At 50.6% G+C, this 19,818-nt stretch overlaps 1 protein-coding gene and 1 long non-coding RNA gene across 5 annotated transcripts in view; both read right to left on the bottom strand.

Moving 5' to 3' along the window:
* Positions 1 to 4,531, bottom strand: part of MKX (mohawk homeobox) — a 49,541-nt gene extending 45,010 nt beyond the window's left edge. The window contains exons 1-3 of one of the 4 annotated variants that reach the window (XM_048294589.1): positions 4,347 to 4,531; positions 3,589 to 3,835; positions 1,396 to 1,555 (exon numbers count right to left, since the gene is read on the bottom strand). In XM_048294589.1, coding sequence (XP_048150546.1) covers positions 1,396 to 1,555; positions 3,589 to 3,770 — 342 coding nt within the window. In that variant the 5' untranslated portion in view covers positions 3,771 to 3,835; positions 4,347 to 4,531. Of the gene's footprint in view, positions 1 to 1,395; positions 1,556 to 3,588; positions 3,836 to 4,066; positions 4,171 to 4,346 lie in introns of those variants that run through there. The other 3 variants (XM_048294595.1, XM_048294582.1, XM_048294602.1) reach the window with 3 other exon arrangements.
* A 481-nt stretch (positions 4,532 to 5,012) lies between these two features.
* Positions 5,013 to 6,883, bottom strand: LOC125321583. Its single transcript, XR_007201602.1, has 2 exons — positions 6,486 to 6,883; positions 5,013 to 5,722 (listed from the first exon to the last, which is right to left on the bottom strand). It is a non-coding gene; the product is annotated as an uncharacterized LOC125321583 (long non-coding RNA).
* Positions 6,884 to 19,818: the final 12,935 nt, after the last annotated feature.

Below are 19,818 nucleotides of genomic sequence, written 5' to 3'. Positions count from 1 at the left end.
TCAAGATGTTGTTAATGTGAAAGTGTCCCAACACACATTCTGGATATATATTTTAAATCTCATGTAAAAATACAGGGATATTCTAAGAGCCATAGTCCAATAAAGTACTCCTACTGAATTGTGCCATTGACGGGACAGTGTTTATTTAATCATAGTTAAACCTTTCTAGTATATTTTTTAAAGCAAGAGAAGTTTTTTTAACTATATCTTCCAGTTATAACTGGCATTTTCTGAGACATGAATATTATTTTTGTCAAAGCTATAGTGTTTTTCCTAGTGCAATATGTTCATAGTGAGGTACTGAAGTGTAAAAATTTCCCATTTTGCCATTACTAGAATTGAAGTTCATAGCACAGGTTTTTTTGAAGGAGCACTCAAAATAATAAAGTTGAATTACCACCTGCTTTTTTCTAATACTTTAGTTTACTTTGATCTCTTCGTGTCCTTTGCAAAGTGACACATAATGTGTTAGGCAGAGTGATGAGGACCCAACCTGCAAACACATGGGTTTCATTTTACACACCTACCAGTAGCTTGCAGTAAGGAAATTAGATTATTCACAATGCATAAATCTTTGCAGCATCCAGACCTGAGATAGCATCACTCGGCAACTGATAGCATTGAACCACATATTTCAGTAGAGTGCCAGATGGCAAAGAGAACAAAGAAGTGAGATTTATAAACATTTGCAGCAAACTTTATGCCTCTTATGGCAAGACAATTGCCAGTCACTTCAGGGGAGTATTACCTGAGAACAAAACAATTACTCCCCATGTCTAATTACATTACAATAATTCCTGCAAGACTGTGAAGCACATCCACCGTGAGCTGAGCCACTGCACACAGTGTGTATGGTAATGCTGATATCTGTGCAACAGGTGATGACAATTACTATCAGAACAGTAGAACAGTTTCCATCCTAGCCCCTTTTCAAAAGGAAAGAGTAGCTCCCTGCAATTTCCTCAACAATTCCTATTCTGTGCTGAAATCTCCTACGACTGACTTTTTTTACTTGAGAATTTTTAAAGACTAAGCAAAAATGCTTTCATTGTATTTATTAATGAGATGAAAGGATGAGGGCATCTATTCCTAAGAGGGCAAGCACACACTTTTTGCTGATTGTCTGTAGCACTTCTCCACCCACAATAGCTCAGATGCAGTAATTCTTGCTTGAGGGAGACAGTCCTGCTGGGGTGGGGGAGCCCATGGGAGAGTGGAAGAAGGATGTGCACAGGACCCTTCGTCTGGCTGGCTGCACGGATGCTCCCCAACACCCAGCACTGTCCCTTGCTCAGCTCACAGAGGAGCTTTGGCGGATGTTGTCCCCATCCCTCCCGTCCATGAAACGTCTCAGAGCGGCGTTTGGAGGTGCGGGTAAGGGGTTCCCCTCCTTACCTGCACCAGGGTCATCTGGGAGCCGAGGGCCAGCAGAATCTTCTCGGTCTTGGTGGGGTATGGGTTGTCGCGGTGCTTGTAGAGCCACTGCTTGAGCGGCCGCGCCATGTCCTGCAGCGCCTGTCGCTTGTGCCGCACCTTCCCGCCGCTCTGCCGCGCCCTGCCGCGGAGAAGGGGCGCTGAGGACCGGAGCGGCGGGACACCCGCCTGCTCCCCGCCCCCGGCCCCGGGCCCTGCCCGCTCCCCCCGCCTGGCCCCGGGCTCCCCTGCGCGGGTGCGGTAGATGCGCCCTGTTCGAGGGGGGACCCAGCTCGGGGGTGCCGCAGCTCCGGGGTGCGCCCTGCCTGGAGGAGCCGAGCCCCGTCCTCGCGGGGGACGTTCAGGGACTTTCCACAGCCGCAACCCTCGGCGCAGACGACTGCTCAAGAGAAGGTGATGCCACCAGCTCCCCGAACTCCCCGTGGAGGGTCTGGGCGAGCGGACCCAGAGCTGGTGAATGGCCGCGATAATGCTGCGGACCCGCGCGGCGGCCCCACGAGTCTTTCAGCGGGGCCAGGGCTTCGCCGGTGCGAGTGTCCCGATGTTTTCGGTGCTCGGCACCTGACAGGCGTGTGGCCAGTCTGTTTACAGAGGAGCTTTCCAGCGCGGCCAGGCCGCACCTCGCTCGGCCGGCCCCGCATCCCGCAGCGGTGGTGCGCGCTGCCCCGGGGCCAGCCCAGCCTGATTCCCCATCCCGGATTTATTTCCCGTCGATACTCAAGAGATACCCGCGTCACCTAGCAGCTCCTGGACCATTTCGCTCCTCGGAGCCGGTGGCGAGCGGTGCTCCTGGAGGAGCCGGCGTGCCGCTCCCAACGCCGCCAGCAGCGATGCGAGGCAGCGCGCAAAGCCCCGCGCCTGCCGAGGGAAACAGCGGATGCCGGGGGAACGAAACCCGGGTCCCGTTAAGAAAAAAAAAAAAGGTGTCCCTTTGTAAATAAAGGCCTACAATAAAAAGTGAGTGAACAAAATCGGGGGAATCCTAAGAAAAGGCCGGCGGCGGGCTGGGGCCGGCGGCGGCGCTGCGCGGAGGAGGCTGCGGGCGGCGCTGGGTGCCGGTGGCGGCGGCAGGGGGCGCCCCGGGGCCGCGCCGGGCTGGGCTGGGCCGAGCGGCCGCGCCGCTGCCGCCCCGGGGCTCCCGCTGCAGCCCCGCTCCGCCGCGATCGCCGGCAGTAACATCTCGGTGACACACACCTGCGTCGTCTCGGCCAGCACCGCCGGTAAAACTGCGAGCTGATGCAATCGCTAGGGTGGAAATTCGTCAGTACAAGCAGCTCCCCCGGACTTGTCGGTTTCGCAGCCGCCTGACTGTACTCCTCGATCTTTACTTTGTAACACTGACCCGAAATGTCTGGTCAGCGCTCGCCCGTTCAACCCTCCGAGCTACGGCTGACAACACGCCGGAGCTCGCACGTCCTTTCATCACCTTCTATTTCACCTGTTCCAGCATAAAAAAAAAAAAAAAAAACCTAACCCCCAAAAACCAACAAACCAAAAAAAAGTCCCCCCTCCAAAAAAAACCAGCTTCGGGCGGCTTAGCCTCAGCTGCCGTTTTAGCGAACCCGATCTTAACATCACGTTATCCAGCCCCTGACTGACATCGCGCTAGTCCGTTCTAAATCCCATCCCTGGGAACGCACTGACAACACCGCTCCTTCCCGCCCGCTCGCTCGGCGCGCTGCGAAGCCGCGGGGACGGCGGAACAAGTGCCGGGGCCGCGCACTGCCCGCCCGCCTCAGCCCCGGCGGGGATCGGCCGCGCCGCCGCCCCGTCCCCGAGGTCTCACACGTCCCGCCTGGCGCCTCCGTTTTGGAGACTTTAATTGCATGAAGCTCCCGAACAAGCCGGCGGAGCCCCGGTATTCCCGGCTTGTTTTTGTTTGGAGGCAGAGGGGGAAGTCAAGCGCAGCAGGACAGGAGCGCTCTGTCTGGCACATTCCAATCGGACGCCCCTGCATCACCTATTGCCGGAATTTCCCACCGTAGATGCGGAATGAGAATCCCAGAGAATATGGACCCGGGGGTGCGGGGAAGGACCCAGCTAGAAACCCATCTTGCAACCCCAGATCGGCGACGCGGCGGCCGGTAGCGCCGGCAGCGCAGGCAGGGCCGACCCCGAAGCCGGTGCGCGGCGCGGAGACGAGCGCACGCATACCCCGTCCGCCGATTGCGCAGGCTGAGGCTCTCCTTGATGGACGGGCTGTCGGGGAGCAGCACCTCGGCGTGGTGTGGGCCCTCCACCACCCCCACGTAGGACCGGCTGCTCCGCTCCCGCTCCTTGGCGTCCTCCTCGAAAAGCACCTGGCCGCTGAGCTTGCTGAAGACGATGGTGTTCATGGTGGGGGGCTGGGGGCCGCCGTCGTGCTGGCCGCGGGCTCCGAGGTGCGGGGGCTCGCTGTGCGCTGCGGGGAGGCGGCAGCGGTCACCGGGCAGCCGCGCCGAACCGCCGAGACCCGCCCGGCGCGACCGGCGGGGGGGGCAGCGCGGCGGCACCGGGCGCCGCCTGCCCACCCACGGGGGGAGGCAGCCCGCTCCTCCCACGGCCCGGCCCGCTCTCACGGCCCCCCCACCCAACCCCGGTCCGCTTCCTCGGCCCGGCCCGCTCCCACGGCCCGGCCCGCTCCCACTCGCACCTCGCCGCCAGCCTTCGCCACGCTCCTCGCTCCGTGTCGCAATAGTTCGGAGCGCGGGTTTTCTGTCGGGTTTGGTGTTTCTGCCTCGCTTGCTCTCTCTCTCACTCTTCCCCCCCCCCCCCCCCCCTTTTCCCTTCCCTTTCCCTCCCCTCCCCTCCCCTCCCCCGGAATGATTTTCCCCTTCCCCCTCCCCAAACGGGGAGGGAAGCAAATTGTTTTTAACGACCACCAAATGCGCAGAGCTGGCGCCCGGAGGCACAGCCGCTGCGCAGCCACTCACACTGTCGGGACTGCCGCTCCCCATCCCTGGGGGGAGACACCGCCGGCGAGGGGACCCCAGGAGCCCCAGCCAGGGCACGGGCCCCGCCTGGGCAGAGCGGCGTCGAGGGGCGGTGCGTGGAGAGGCGGTAGGAGTCCGGCCAGGGGCATCTGAGGGTACGGCAGTGCACGGCTGGGCAGTTCACCGTCTGTATGGGGGAGTCCCCCGGGGAAGGCGGCTGAGGACACCGGCTGGTGTCACGCTGACCGCGGGAGAGACTCCCGTCGGGGACGCGGGGCGCAGCCGCAGCCCCGTGCCACTCATTAACACCGGCGTTTAATGATGCCAAACCAGGAACCATCTCCCACCACGCTTCTCCGTCTTCTCTTGTGTGTCGTGCGTCCCCCTCTCCCCCCCGCCCAAGGGTTATAAATTAGCCCCCAGTCCAAGCGGGGAGACAGCCCGCTGCTTTTTGCATCCTCGGCGCGCTCCCACGGAGATACGATGCTCAGTTGCCGGCGATGTCTGCGGGCGTCCCCGGCCCGCTCTCACAGGTGTGCCCCTGTTCCCCCGGCCCCGCCGCTCCACACGCCCCGCACCCCACGCAGCCCTGCGGCGCAGCAGCCCGGCCCCGCCGGGCTTAAAATTTTGGTTTTCTGTGCGCAGAAACGAAGAAGATGGCCACAGTCAATATTTACAAGGATGTAATTCAGACGTTATTTGACCGCCGCGGGTGAACGGGAGCAGCCGTCTGCGCCTGCGGGCCCGGCGGGACGTGCGCGGCGCGGATCCCTCGTGCAGGCACCACCCGCGACTCCACGCTATCCATGGCACCGCTCTGTCCCCGTCCTTGTCCCGGCAAGCGTGACCCCAAAGGACCTGAGTCTGCATTCCGCTACCACTTGTATCCCCCCGCCCCCTACCATCATCTTGGCCTCGTGCCCTCCCGTCTTCCCCGGCTGCAGAGGCCACCGCGGAGGGGTACGCGGTTCTCCACTGGCTTGGCGCTGGAGCGGTGGGGACGGAGGGGGCAGGTTCCTGCTGCGGCCCGAGGACCCCCCGCCCCCCGCCGCCCCCCGCCGCCCCTCAGGGCTCAGCCACCGTGGTGTCCTTCCTGGGGCTCGCCCCCATCCCCGCACCCCGCTGTCACGGGTGCCTGGCGTCACGGCCTCTCTCCGCGACGTCACACAGCCACACACATTGGGGAAAGGGTTCCTGGAAGAGGAGCACCTTGGTATCGGGATTCACCGATCTGAATGTAATTTCTGCATTTGCTGACGGGAAGCAGGGGAGCGGTTGGGGAAGGGCAATGCACCGAAGACGCCCCATTGCCCAGGGAGAAAAACTACTGTCCCCAGAGCGGGAGGAAAAGACATGAACATCTTGCTGCCAGTCCCCTGCCGAGAAAACAGAGGGTAGAAAAAAGTAAATAACCACGGGAGTGCTTCTGTGCAGGCTGTGCATCCTGTACTTTCACGGACTTTTGGGCAAAGCCCTGGTAACGCTGCCCCTCAGGACGTGCCATGGCCAGAGCATTCAAGAACCAACTGGGGGAAGGGGGCATAAGGGAGCAGTGTGGGACAAATGCCTCCTGTTAGGCTGTGCTAACATGCTGATTAGGAGCTTCCTGCACAACATGCAGCTCTGATCATTACCATGCCCAGATGAACTGTTTAGGACCCGGGAAATATTGCTATAATTATATCACAGCAAAAGGAATCTTAGAAAGTGACAGGTTTGACCAAAACCAAGCTCCTGCAGGAAGGTCATCTCAGTCCTTTGCAGTCTTAGACAATTGTTTGCTCTGTTGTCATCCCACTCCCCGCTCCCAACCCCTCTGGCAAGGCAGGGGTGATCCCCTCTAGTAGGCCAGCACAGGTTCTGGTCCCCAGAGCCTCAGGGGAGGTGCAGATGGGGCATGGCAGGTTTCTGTAGGCCCTGCAGGCTGAGGCAGCCTCTGGAGCAGCGGAAATCCGTGCACTGGCAGAGTACTGAGCAAGTGCTTGGAAGAGCCTCCCCTCTTGCCTTGTCCACTGTGGTGGAATGGATGCTCATTCCCTGTGTGGTGGCTCAGGAGGATCTGGGAAGGCAAAAATAATCCTTCCCTAGGTCTACTGATGATTAGGAGTTTCCTGCAAAACATGCAGCTCTGATCATTACCTGTTTGGGCCTGGGCTTGGAGGATCGCTGCACTTGCAGGGTATGTGGCTGTCCTCAAGGGCGTGCATGGTCCCCAGCAGCAGTGGAAATGTGCACTGCTCCCCTGCCTGCCTGTCCAGAGCTGGGCAGGGCATGGGCAGCCAGGGCAGCAGGTTGCTGAGGGCCTGGCAGATCCCACACCCACACCCAGAATAAATCACAGCAGCAGAAGCTGAGGGCAGAAGTCACCATTTGGAAAGCAGTTCTGGAAAAAAACAAAAGTCTGTGTGGGGCAGGCATTGCCAAACGCGGTGAGGCAGTGGCAGGAGCAGTTGGCACTGTGGCGCCTCACAAGCCTCTAAAGCAGTGAGATCTCCCAAATCATCACATGTAAATCTCACACACGCCCGCCCCCTCCATATTTCATTACATAGATCACAGTTGAAAAGCTTAAATGAAAACAGTGTTTCTATTTCCAGAGCTTGTTTAACATCGTGAATGTGATACAAACTGTGGGCTTCATGTTTTTAATTAAGGTTACTTACCCGGCCATGCACGGAAAAAGAAGTCAATAGTTGCTGGCTGCATACCGCAGCCTGCAGCCGGCTCCCCTGAGGATGCAGCTCTGGCTGATGGGAGCACTGTGGCTCCCCTGCATCCCACAGTGGGACAGGGGCCCAGGGCACAGCGGGACTTCAGGCACCTGCCAGGCTGGAGCTGCAAGCAGCTCCTTGCCATTCTTTGCAACACCCCTCTATTGGCCCATGCTTGTGTGCCAGCTCCAGACAGCTGGTAGGCCAGGTTGGCATGCCAAAAAGTGGCAGCAAGGCACAATTCCAAGGGATATCGTGCAGAAAGAGCCTAAAAGTGGTGCTTTGGGTCCTAATGTGTCTCACTGGAGGAGCCAGGAAAAAATCAACTGTGCTGTCAAGCTGAGAGGAGAATTTGCTCCGGAGGCTGCAAGTGACGGAGCTCCTCAGTGCCAGCCCTGCTCCAGGCCTTGGAGAGGCTGCAGCCCCAGCCCTACTGCCTGGGGTGGACAGCCATGCCAGAGAGCTCAGACGGCACCACTGGGGCTGGCTGTGAGCACTGTTGTGTCTGTTCCCCCCTTCTCCAGCCATGAGTGGGTGAAAATCCCAAACCAGTTCAGTAGGGTCCCATCTATGCTCCTAAATACAATCCTTGTTTCTGGTGTCCACTTCCAGCAAAATGTTGCTTTTGTCCATTGTTCTGGCTATTTTTTATGTGCTATCATCAAACATTTCCTTGGTGTTGCGTTCTCACAGCTCCTCCCTCCAGCCACAGATTCCTTCACAGTAAACATATATGTTTGAAATTCAAAGCATTTCTTCACGTCCTTGGCACGCTCTGTGCTATGGCAGGCTGGGTGGCTAAATAACTATGGCCATGTATGTTGAAAGGCCTGAAGTCGTGTAGGTGAGAAATTGTTTAGGATTATGCCGAATTGGGTGTTATCCAAACTACAAACCAGCCACACTCACAGGGAAAACAGCTGCAGAGACCTGTTGTCATCCCTCACAGCAGCTGGATCACTGCTGAGCAAAGTCCTGAGGCACATATAGACAAGGATGAACCTGCTTTTAACCATGTGGCTAAAAGGGGTTTGGTCTGCTTCTGTGAGGAGCCAGAGATGGCAGAGTAGCTTTAGAATGGGCTCTTCATGCTCAGTCTGGCAGCCCCCAGATCCCTGGGATGAGATAATGTAGGGATGAAGTTAAATCTTGTAGTATGGAGTTTTGTTAAGTAGAGTCCTAAGAAAGGAAGAACTGTCTCCTTTGAAGATTTTGCTGGACCAGTGCCAATAGCCACTGTCTTATAAGGAGCAAGCGGGGGCTCAGTGCTCCATCCTTGGGATCAGCGAGGTCATCATTCTGGGCATACAACATCTGCGAGGGGAGACAATTATGTTGGGTCACTAGAAAGCAAAGATAGGTTCTGAAGTTGCCACCTGATTACAGGTCTTTTTGCATGCAAAGACTTGTGAAGAAACGAGCTTTGGAAGGTTTCTCAACCGGAGTGAAGGAGCACTTGGAAGACAAAATATGTTCTTATTTATTTACTTTATGGATATTTGGTTTGGTGGAACCAAATATTTGGCAATAAGGTGTGTTGGAATGATGTATGCAGGAAGCAAACACATCAATGTCATCTGTGACCATCCCTAAAGCAGCCTTGGTGGTGGTGCTCCAGCAGGTAATATTGTCAAACTGCAGATCCAGAGACTGTGGGGACTTCTGTGAGCAAGGAGGGCAACAACAGCACAAAGGTGAAATGAGGAGGTTGTCAAGAGGATGTTCTGAAACCTGGCTGATGTGACCATTAATCAAACCCTGGCTTCAATTCCAAGTAAAATGAGACTGGACTGAGATAAAATTATAGACTGTAACTCCAGTGTAGCACTCAGCACAACTCAGGTATTTCCTTACCATGCATACCTGGGAAGTGTGTCCACCAAGGGAGCTGGTCTGCTGTCTCCAGGCTGCTGAATGCTGCAGAAAGGTGGACCAGACGTCACCCGATGAGAACGCCAGAAAACAAGCCCTGCACAAATGCAGGAGATGACCTTGTGTGAAGGTCCAGTTCTTGCCTTCCACAAATCAGGAAGTTTTGCATGCTATTTGTGTTTGGGAAAGAGTAGGTTGAGGGCATGGGCTGGGTTGTAGAGAGGACTTGTGCTACAACATATAATATTGTAAGGGGAAGTGGCCAGCGTGCTTCAGCTGCAGGAAGAGGTTAACCATGAAGCTGTAAACATGGTTTTAGTCATGGCTGTCAGGTGTGGTGGGGCTGAGACCACTCTGAAGTCAGGGAGCCGAGCCTGCAAACACGAGGAGGGGGCAGGTGCCTCTTCAGAAGCTGCGGCTGGCCCCTGTTTCTTTTAAGAAGCACGGGATCCTATGGGTGGCCTCCCTGATAATGCCCTCAAACTGGGGTTGGTGGCAGCAAAAGCCCCAGACAAACTGCAAACCTGGAAGCCCCCAACAGAAAAGCTGTTGCTTTATCTAGAAGGGTGGATCTAGATACATACGTGCTTTGTCTTAAGAATTAATAAACAAAACCAAAACAAGGTCTCCAACCAAGGATCTCAGTTATTTCTACTTCCATGTAAACACATCCCCAAAGAGCCAGAAAAACAGTCTCCCAACTTGTGCTCAAGGTCTTTATTTTTTCTCACTTCTCTGCCCCACCTCCATTTTTTACTGCATTTTTTAGGTTTCCATCCCCTTGGGCCATGTAAAACAAAACTCCTTCCATAAGGCCTCTGCTGTGCATCAGCTGCTGTGTGCAGTGGGCACAGGGAGGAGGAGGAGGGCCATGGTGTTTGCAAGAGACGTGTTTTCCCAGCATCCCATAAGCTGAGGCTCAGCTGGGGCTCTGTGACCAGCCACAAGAGCAAAAGGGCTCCAGAGAGGGGCCAGATGTTTCCCTGGGTATGGAAATGGTGTGCAATGCAGTGTTAATTAGGAGGAAACGTGATCAGCAGGAGAAGTTCTGCAGTTTGGCCTGGAACAGAGTCATTGTCCTGAGATCAGGCCTCTTGGTTATTAAGCTTCATTTATGTGTGTGAGCTGTTCTCCATTTTGTGCTTAGGAGCCAGGTGGGGTCTGTGTGTGCCCCATTGGAGACTCCACTGATGGCACTGGTGGCCTGCCTGGTTTCTTCAGTTCTGTGCCCTCTGTGGAGCCAAGCTGTACGTGTGGCTCCAGTCTATACCATCACCTCTCAGTTAGAGCTTTTTGCTTTAACCCCAAGGAATACAAAGCCAGAGACTCAAGCCTTAAATACATACATGAGCTCTTTTTTTCTGTAAAAAAAACCACCAGTAGTTCGAACATCCCCAAAGAAGATGATGTTCTTAATTACATGTAATGTATCAATATAATCAAAATCAGTAATTTTGCTATGTTTTATACATTTTATTCATTTAAGTGAGCTTTAAATTCTGCACTTAATATTCTCAGAGGAAAATCACATCTTTGGTGTCTGTACTGGCCAGGGAATGATTCAGTTCCATTTGATGTAGTATCTCAGATGGGTGATGTCTGTTCTACGTTTGGAAAACAAATGTGGATTTGCTTGGATTTAACATTAATGGTACAGGTCACGTTGCAGAAATCACTGCTCTGAAAAGTTAAGCATAAATGCTGAACAGTTGATAACAATAATAATTATAAATCTAATTTTTCTTCAGCCACCTGTGCAAAAATAAACACACCATGCTGTTCTATTGAATTCCCTACTTTTTATGCCTGTTCTCCCACCTAGCTCCACTGGAAAGCATAAAGTCAGGTAATTTTGCCACCAGTATTTTTCAGTATTACAGATACAGAGATCAATCCATAACTTGAAATTATTATCTGCAGAATGGTTCAAACCATGATGAATTTTTGCTCAAATTTGTCTTTTTTGGGCAGGAAGAGAAAAGGATGTGCACATGTTTAAGAGCAAAGGTAGCGCAGCAATGTGCAAGGACACTGTGATTCATGTGGTGTCTGCCTAGGACCAACCCCCAGGGACTTACTCCATCAGCCCCAGGTCTTGAGTATCCCCAAATACCCAGGAATGTCAACCAGCCCAGCAAGGCAGGGAGACACGCGTGGGCTGAGGGGACGGACGGGGCAGCTGTGAGGGTCTGACTCCCTTCCCTGCTTGAGCTGCATGCGGTTTTGTGTGACCTCGAGGATTTCACAATCCCCATGCTTCTCTTCTGCAGCTGTAACACAGGAATAATAACGCTTCCTCCCCTTTCTCTGCTTCCTACTCTGCTTTTGGCACACTGCTAATACAAGAAGGCTTGATCTCAGTTGGAATCTATCACTGCTACTGACATGTTAATAATACCAGTAGAAACGTTTCCTCTTTCCTTTGTACTGACAGAGCTCTGCACGGGGTAGCAGCTCCCAACATGTCAGCCCAAAGCGTATTCATTTTCAACCCCAAATCTGAGGCATTTTCCGGACACAAGACAGAGAGGATGCAAGATTCAAGCTGACTTTTAGGATTTTAAACAGGGAGTAGTCATCACATGCTTCAGTTTGATGGCCCTCCAGTTATTGCATAAAATACCTCTGAATTATCCTCAGCCTCTTGGCTGCTTGCATGGCGTTAAACCTCGTGTGGTTGAGTCAGGGTTTCGATGATTTTCTGTCTAGAAGCTCCTCTGGTAGATACCGGGTCCTGGAGAGGACAGGAAGAGTTGGAGTGTGTTGCCTTGGCAACACAGATGTGATTGAGGGGATTTTGTGTCCTGAAGGAAAACCCCAAAGTTAGTGCCAGTTTCTATAAAGACTCTGTGGAGTCAGGCACCCGGAGCTGTCTGGGGAGAGCTTCCTCTGGGACACAGGATCCCACTCTCTCTGGCTCTGCTTGGGAGTCACATAGTGGGGAGTTGGTTTCCTGCAAAGGAAGCCTGAGAAAATCTGAAGGTAAAACAAGGTTGCGGGAAGATTCTTCTGAAGATGGCTTGCAATTAATGTTTTTGGCCTGAATTTGAAAATCTCCTTTCTCATTGCTTGCAGTCATACATAAACATCTCCCTAGCTGCTCTAGTTCTTACATAATTGATAATTTATAAACCTCTAATGATTTAGAAGTTTTCTGAAAGTTGTCCAGTAATAATAAATATGTTTATTCAAGCAGATAAAAAAGTCAGGCCAATGATATTAATCTGTTTAACCAGTCCTGATAGCTGTATTATCTCCTTTTTAGCAGAACTGAGGTTAAACCTCTGTAAATAGCTGTAAAATACACAAATGCTATTTTAGCAGAGGCTAAAGCCAGAGACTCAAAATGCAATTTGGTTTTGATAGCTACTGCCAGCCTCAAATGTGGATACCCAAGGAGAGACAACAAACTCGCACTCTGTCTGTGCTTTCCTGCTTGTGTACAGAATAGATGGATTCTGCAGGGTGCAAAACATGAGGTGTAACAGCATAACTCATGTACACACTGTTACTATTTATTATTGGTGAGGCTGAGGCATGCAAGCCAGCAAAGGAAATAGCTGGCACATCTTCATTAATTCCTTCTGGTTCTAAAGTAAGTAGTTTTCAGGAAATAATTCTCCAAGACCTTGGCTACACACATGGTGTATTTATTCAGAGTTGGCAGGGGCACCAGAAAACATATAGTTCATAGAGCCCCCATTTCTTTGGATCCTGAAGGTGTTTATCAAAAATGATTTTTAGACAGATTAGAGCCACACACATGCACAGAACCATGCCTATGACAGTTGCTGTGTCTCCAAGCACTTTAGGTTTAATCATAACCTCTGTCCACCCTATGAACAAACTTCAGAAATTCCCCGATGGCATTAAGGGTTATTTTGAGAATGAGGAGACATCCACCTTAGCTTGGCAAGTGAATATTAGCTTCACAGGATTTTTTTCCCTCAAGTTACTTGAATATAACTATTATACTTTCTTCTGAGTTGTAACTATTTGACTTGTGACCTCACAGATACTTTACTTGTTGCTTTGAGATCTAGTCATGACTAAACCCAGAAATTTAGATATATATTCAGACTTTTTTATCTGAAAAATGGACTGAAAATCTTGAATATCAGTCTCTCTCATGAGATGTCCTGATTTCATGCATTACAACAGGGCCAGAAATAACACAAGAACAGCTTTTCTCACAGTATTTCAGTAGTTCTTTTCTGGCCATTGCCAAAAGCAGGATGTGAAGACATGCATGAACATTAAAGCAAACTCTTATTAGAATAGTTCAAGTTCCTTTTGCATTGTGGTAAAAATTCATGTCAATTTTCATTCTATTCAGACTATTTCAACCCTTTCAGTACTTCAAAAATCTGTGTTTTTTCTTAATAAATCATTCTGCTATCTTAAATGTGATTTGTGGGTTTTCATCTTTTTTCTTTTTCTTTTTAAACACAGGCCAAGGATATGACCAAGTGCTCAGACCCAAATTGCACATTTGAATGTACACATAAATGTTGGCTATCCCACTGGCTCTCCCATTGACTTTGCAAGAATTCCTCATTGGTGTAATATTAAGCCTCCAGTAAGTGTTTGCAGGATTGGGACAGAAGGTGCCCTAGGATGCCCACGGAAAGACTGCAACTGCCATCAGTGGGGATGTGCCCCAGGGATACGGACAGATTCAGTTTCAGGTTTGCATAATTAAATTGCTTCCTTCAAAGCTGTCAACAGACTCAGGTGCTGGTCACCTCACAGTCTTTCCACAAAGTATCGAGATGGTATAAAGTTGCCTGCTTCAGCTGCCAGGGTAAATGCTGGGATTAAGTGCAAGCACAAAGCAGGGCCGTAGCCTGCTCCTGCGGGCTCCTCCAGTGTGGGATGTGCACTGGGCTGACAGCCGTAGCAGGCACGGGGCAGATCCTGGTGCTGTGCCTGCCCCATGCCGGCAGTGCCCGTGCAGTACTTGCAGCGCTGCGCTGAGGTGCCCCTGGCCCTTTCACAGTGATGGGCTGAATATGTGCTCTGCCACATGGCAGGTTGGCCTCTCCCAGAGAGGGGCTGTCCACCCACTCTGGAGTTGTGGTGGCATCAGGTGAGGTTACAAATCTCTCGGAAGAACAAGGCTGACACTGTTGGGGCTGTCCGAGGCAGCACAGCGTCCAGCTGCAGACGTCCTTGGCTTCTGCTGCTGCAGGCAGGGGTCAGCTGCAGCCTGCAGGGAAAGCTGTCAGCTGCAGCTTGCAGGGAAAGCTGGCTCCTTTGCAAGGAGCAAGCCCCAAACAAAGGTGGTGTAAAAGCATCGGCGGAGGCAAAGGATGAGAGAGGGGTCTTTGTGTAGGTGCCAGCTGGATTACGGCCAGTGGAGGATCCAGGGACAAAGACAGGAAAAAGGGGAGAGCACAGCATTTTATATGAGGTGGAACAAAGAGAAACAACCAATGGGGATCGACTGAGGAGGAGGAGATAACAGGGGAATAACCAATGGGGATAACTTAAGGGGGGGAATTATATGAACCAACCAATGGGGCATCAAAGAAGGGAGAACTTTCCAGAACTAATACATAAGCAACTAGGGGAAATACATAAACATGAACTTATACATAAAACTGGCTGGAAAATTCCTGAACCCATAAACTTAAAACATGTAAACCAAGAACCACTAGGAACATGGGAACTCGCTGTAACCAAGGGGTGAGAATCAGACCTCTTGTGTTCTGGAGGCGTGTCCACCAGTCCTCTGACTGCTCTGCTGTAGTGGCCACTGCCACCTGCACTGCAACACAAGGTTTTCCAGATGTCTGAGCATGGGTGCTTCCCAGGGCACAGAGGAGGTCAGCTAATCCGTTTGGACTTTACCTTCTCCAGCAGGCATATCCCAGCCTGTTTGAATAGACTGGTGCATCCCTTACTTGCCTATGTTTTCTCTTCACCCATTCAGTAAGGAAAGGAATGCAGGGATGTGGTGAGCAACCTGTCCATGCAGCACCTGCAGGGATACCTTGCTGCCACTGGTGAGGAGCTGACAACCTTGCCCATGAACTAGTCTCTAACCAGAGGGAAAGTGAACAGAATTTTGGACTGCCCAGGGCAGCAATGAAAGCGCAGGTCTCCTGAACTGATCTGTTCACTAACCTCGCATCACCACATAGCACCAGGCAGTTAGCTCAAACACTTGGTGTCCTTAGGAGAGCTGTCACCCTGTCAGGTCCTGGCTGGAGAGGGTCAAGTCAGTGCTATAACAGAGAGAAGACTTCTAGTTTTTTGCTGATACTCTCCGCAAGGACAGCTGAGATCTTACTGTCTTACTGCAGATGGGTGAATTGGAATGTGAAAATATCTGCCTGGCAAGCCAAGAGCTGTCAGACCATTTACAAGATATAGTACAGGGTTTGCAGATCCAGCCCTGGGATTGTGAATCCTAGGATCTCAAACCAAGAGGGCACTTCAGGAGCAGCCAAATCCAAGAAGAGGATTTTGCTGTTCACCTTTCAAGGGACAATAACAGGACTAAAAACACCTGGCTACATAGTATTTGAATTAAAAATTGATTCCTTCTCAACATCTGTTGATTCTCCTTCAGTGGTCTGTAACACCTGCCTCCATTGGTTGGGATACAGATATCTGGGAAGGAACAGATGGCTTTCTGCAGCGCACAAGTGACATACTGCTGGTTTTATTGAAGAAGCCTTGAGGACGACACCCACTGGGCCTCCTGTAGTTCAGAGAACTCAATTCTGAGATCTTTTTCAATGTTGTTTCAGCTACTGTCCTGTAAAAGGCTGCAACTGGGATGCCTGGGCCCACTTGGAGCACTGTCTCTCAAAAAAAAGGCACTTTGATTTGTGCCTGTGTTTATGTGGGAGACTCTCCATGGATTGAGCCATAAAGTCCCAGTTAAGGTAATTCTGTCTGGCAGCAGCACTAGATAGTTTGCAATGAACATTTACAAACTGTCCAAGGAATATGATTTCTTACACAAAAGATCCAGCTTTTTAAGGCTTTTACTCATGGAGCTGCTTCAAGCAGTCCTCATACCTCAGTCCTCCCTTGGACGGACTCTGAAGCCCTGGATCAGGCGGCTGATAATACAGAAATGCTCGAAATGCCTGGAAAGGACACAGTCATGTCAATTGTCTCCAATGAAGGTAGCAGTCACAAACACATGGGTTTGCCAGAAGTCGCTGGCTGGTTCCAAGACGCTTGCGTTTGTTTGGATTGCTAATCTACCAGAGACTGAGACTGCTCATAGAGATACCAAGCCTTTTGTGAGCTTTTTTTCACCCTGCTTCTGTTGGGATCTGCCGGACAGCAGCCATCTGAGAAGGTTTTGGGAGACTGCATGGTTATCAGACTGAGACAGAAGGAAACAGTCTGAGCTGGAGGCAGGACAGCCTGTGCACGTATTCATTCTTCAAGTCCTTTTGCTTCTCTCATGTCTCAGCAACTTGTCTGGGCTGTCAAACTCAAGGTCTCGCTGCAGCAGGATCTGGATAGGCTGGAGTAATGCCCTCATGAGATGCATCCCCATAAAATTCAGCTAATGCTGTAACAGACAGAAGGCATTCGGCTCACAGGGATGGGATGATGGGATCCCCACTAGAAAAAATTTCTTTAAAACTTTCTGAAGCTCTCTTCTCATAGCAGAGTGCCATGCACTTTTGTGTATTTATGGAAAACGGAGCAGCATGAGAGTAGTATAGGCCATATACCCCTTTTCTGAGTAGGTGCAGCATTGATTCATGTCCCTTGTTGTCCAGAATGATTTCCCAAAAGAGGGCCTGGCTTTGGATCCGGGCAGCCTGGGTTGCCTGGGTGCAGGATCCCAAAATCTGTGTTTATCAAGCTAAGAAACCACATCATCTTTCCTTGCTTCTTACTAAGGTCTTTCCTTAATAAAACCTTTCTTTCCACCTCACTTTCTTCCATACAGCAGTGTGACTGACCAGCACCTCCCCTGCAGCTGATGGTGCAGCTGCTCTCACCTGGGCCCTGCAGCAAAAAGCCAGGTGAGAGGTAGAGAGCATGAATGCAGTTGTGCTGCCCTGGTTCTCCCAGGGCTGGAGCACACTGGGTGCTTGCACATCAGCTCAGCAAGTGGGAGTCACTGAAACTGACTCCTCTATCCCTCCCCTTAAAGTTTCCTTGGACAAGAGTGATATCCTACAATCCATGTCTGGAATTTTTATGCTGTTACTTATCACCCAGGGCTGCCCAGGGCAGTGTTCCTGCCACAGCAGGCTGGGTTTGCAGCACATCCTCAGCCAACAGGAGCTCTCCAGGGGTAGCCTGCAGCCTCCCTTTGGCTCTCACTCAGCTGTTTTGCCACCATTTCATTTGCAGTTATTCAAGACATATTTACCCAAATCATTCTTGCTACTGGCCAAAGCAAAATGTTACCTGTCTCAGCAAAGTGAGATTTCACCTATTTTTCCACAGACTTTCTTGACTGAAACCTTTAAGGGGTATCTGCAGGTGGCAGCCACATTTAGTAACTGAATTCCCTCCACATTTTCCCTAATTTGTAAAATTGCTACTAGTTGATTACAGAAGCACAATCTTGTTACTTCGTTGGCCTGTTTAATTTAGAAATGTAAATCTCATGGACTTCTGACAATTACTAACTTTCTCATTGGATTAAATTTTTAGACAGTTTTATTGATTCATTCTGCAGGGCTTTCCAAGGTTTTCTTTGGCTGGGTAAGTTTTTCTGAACTGCCACTTAGATTTGCTATGAAAATATATGCCTCTGCACCCAGTGCACTCCCTGCCAGATGGCACGGTGGAAGCCCTGAGCCCAGGCTGCCTGTCAGCCCCCTGCCCAATGCTGCAGGGTGCTAACACCTCTATTGGGGCTGCTGGTACTGGGAAACCCCATGGAGAAGCTCTGTGCTTGAGCTCAGCTTCTCAGGACTTATACACTTGAGGTTGCAAAAAGGTGTTTCACATCCCTAAAACTGCTTGTGGAGTTCAGTGTTTTGGCCAGCACTTTGTGAGGCCCCAGCATGACAGTTGTGTTTGGTCCTAGTTGTAATGGTTGTCCATGATACGGAATAGCTGTTTCAAGGTCACAAGGGTCCTTGCTCATGTTTGCTTTCTCTGATGGGGACTCTGAGTCTTGCAGTTTCTGAGGGTGCTGTGGGACACTTGAGCCTGCATTTCCCATCTCCCTGAGCAAGAATGTACATGGTAGAGTACAGAGTATTTTCCTCTTAAAGCTGAAATACATTTCAGCTGTTTTGGGATGGTGGGTATGGATGTGACAGTCCTGCAGGAGAGACACACAATTCAAATGCAGTTCTAGCAAAAGTTGAAGTGGTTTCTATTACACATTCCTACAAAGTTCAGAACAGATTAAGTGGTAATTAGGTATCAGTAACTGCCAGTGGAACTAAAATCATAACATTGACCTCAGTAACTGTTGATGTAGAAATGTCCACAGTAGGGAGTACACAGCCATACTTGTAGAGCCCCAAGACTGGTGAAAAGAGCATGTCCACACCATGGAAGTGTCTTAAAGATACGCAAAAATCTGAAAAGCAACTTGAAGGGATTGGAAAGAATTCTGTTTTGCATTGCTAGTTTTTTAATGCTGAGTTTGGAAATAATTAGGCCTCAGTTTCTTCAGACAAATCATTCCTCTTTGTTTTGTAGTGCTTTTTTTTAATGCCAAGTTTGGAAATAATTAAACCTCACTTTCTTCAGACAAATCACTCCTCTTTGTTTCGTACCTCTTCACACCACATCAGATCCAGCGCTTGGCAGTCACCTATATTCCTCAGTTGCTGTGCTGAAAAACATTCACCTAGTCATTACATTCTGGGAAGCATACCAAGGCTGGCCCACAGATGTCCGCTTTCCCAAATATTTTTACTTTTACATGACACCCCACCACAGACAGTTGTGGAACGGGTTGGAAGGAGGCATCAATCTGACCATAACTTCTTTTTCTGAACATATTTTGCCCCTCATCTGCAAGTGCATATGGAATAGTTCTCTCCAAGAGTTGCTCCAGCTTCACTTTGAATATTTTCCTGCCTAACCTCATGCATGGGTAAGGACTAGGTAGTCTGCTTTCCAAATGGTGTAGTTAAAAAGAAGAGTCAGCCATAAATGAGTTCAATGAAGGCCTGCAGATCAAGACTGGCAGCCATGGGGACAGAGATCTTCCCTATACTGGACAAAGAAAGCACAAAAAAAGGCAATCCTAGAGCCTCTGACTACTGCAACCATTGTGACTGAGCAGTTATCAAGGAGAGCACGACTTTGGTTATGAGAATGAAGCAATACTGATCTCTTCTCTCCGAACATTAGGAACTGCTTTTATTTTGGGCTGATCACCCCCTAGGAAAGCAGGCAGAGAAGACCCATGGTTTCATACATGATGTTGTCCTCCAGTGTGTCTCAGCTCGGCCCTAATCAACCCCAGTCCCATAACTAAGGTTTACATAACTGCTGACCATCTACCACCAGCCTCCTTCTCCTCTTTCTTTTTGACTTTTTGAGTGTCTGTTTGTCCCAATATGTGTTCCCCCACCCTTCCGTCACTGGAAGGTTTAATGCTGAGTGAAAAACCACGAACAGCCTTTGAATGTGTTCTGCCAAGTCTCTTTACAGTACAATACTGGCAGGAGTAAAACTCTGGAGCCAGGCAAATATGCAAGCTTCATCACATTAAAGGAAGCAGAGCTGTACGGTTATTGCATCATTCTATGGCTTCCCAGACGTTGTTGTTATGTTTTCATTAGAGCAACAGAACTGCACTTGGTGCTTTCTGCTGAGGAGCCAAGGAGGCCCCAAAAGGCTGTCAACTGGGGAAGAGAATGTGGCAACGGGAAAGATGAGTGGTTTACTGCACTAATTTTATAGTGCAGCCTTTACCAGTTAGTGGTAGA

This window comes from Corvus hawaiiensis, chromosome 1 (assembly GCF_020740725.1).
Source record: "Corvus hawaiiensis isolate bCorHaw1 chromosome 1, bCorHaw1.pri.cur, whole genome shotgun sequence".
Lineage (NCBI taxonomy): Eukaryota > Metazoa > Chordata > Aves > Passeriformes > Corvidae > Corvus > Corvus hawaiiensis.
The sequence above is the reverse complement of the archived record's forward strand: the minus strand, read 5'-3'. Positions and strand labels throughout refer to the sequence as shown.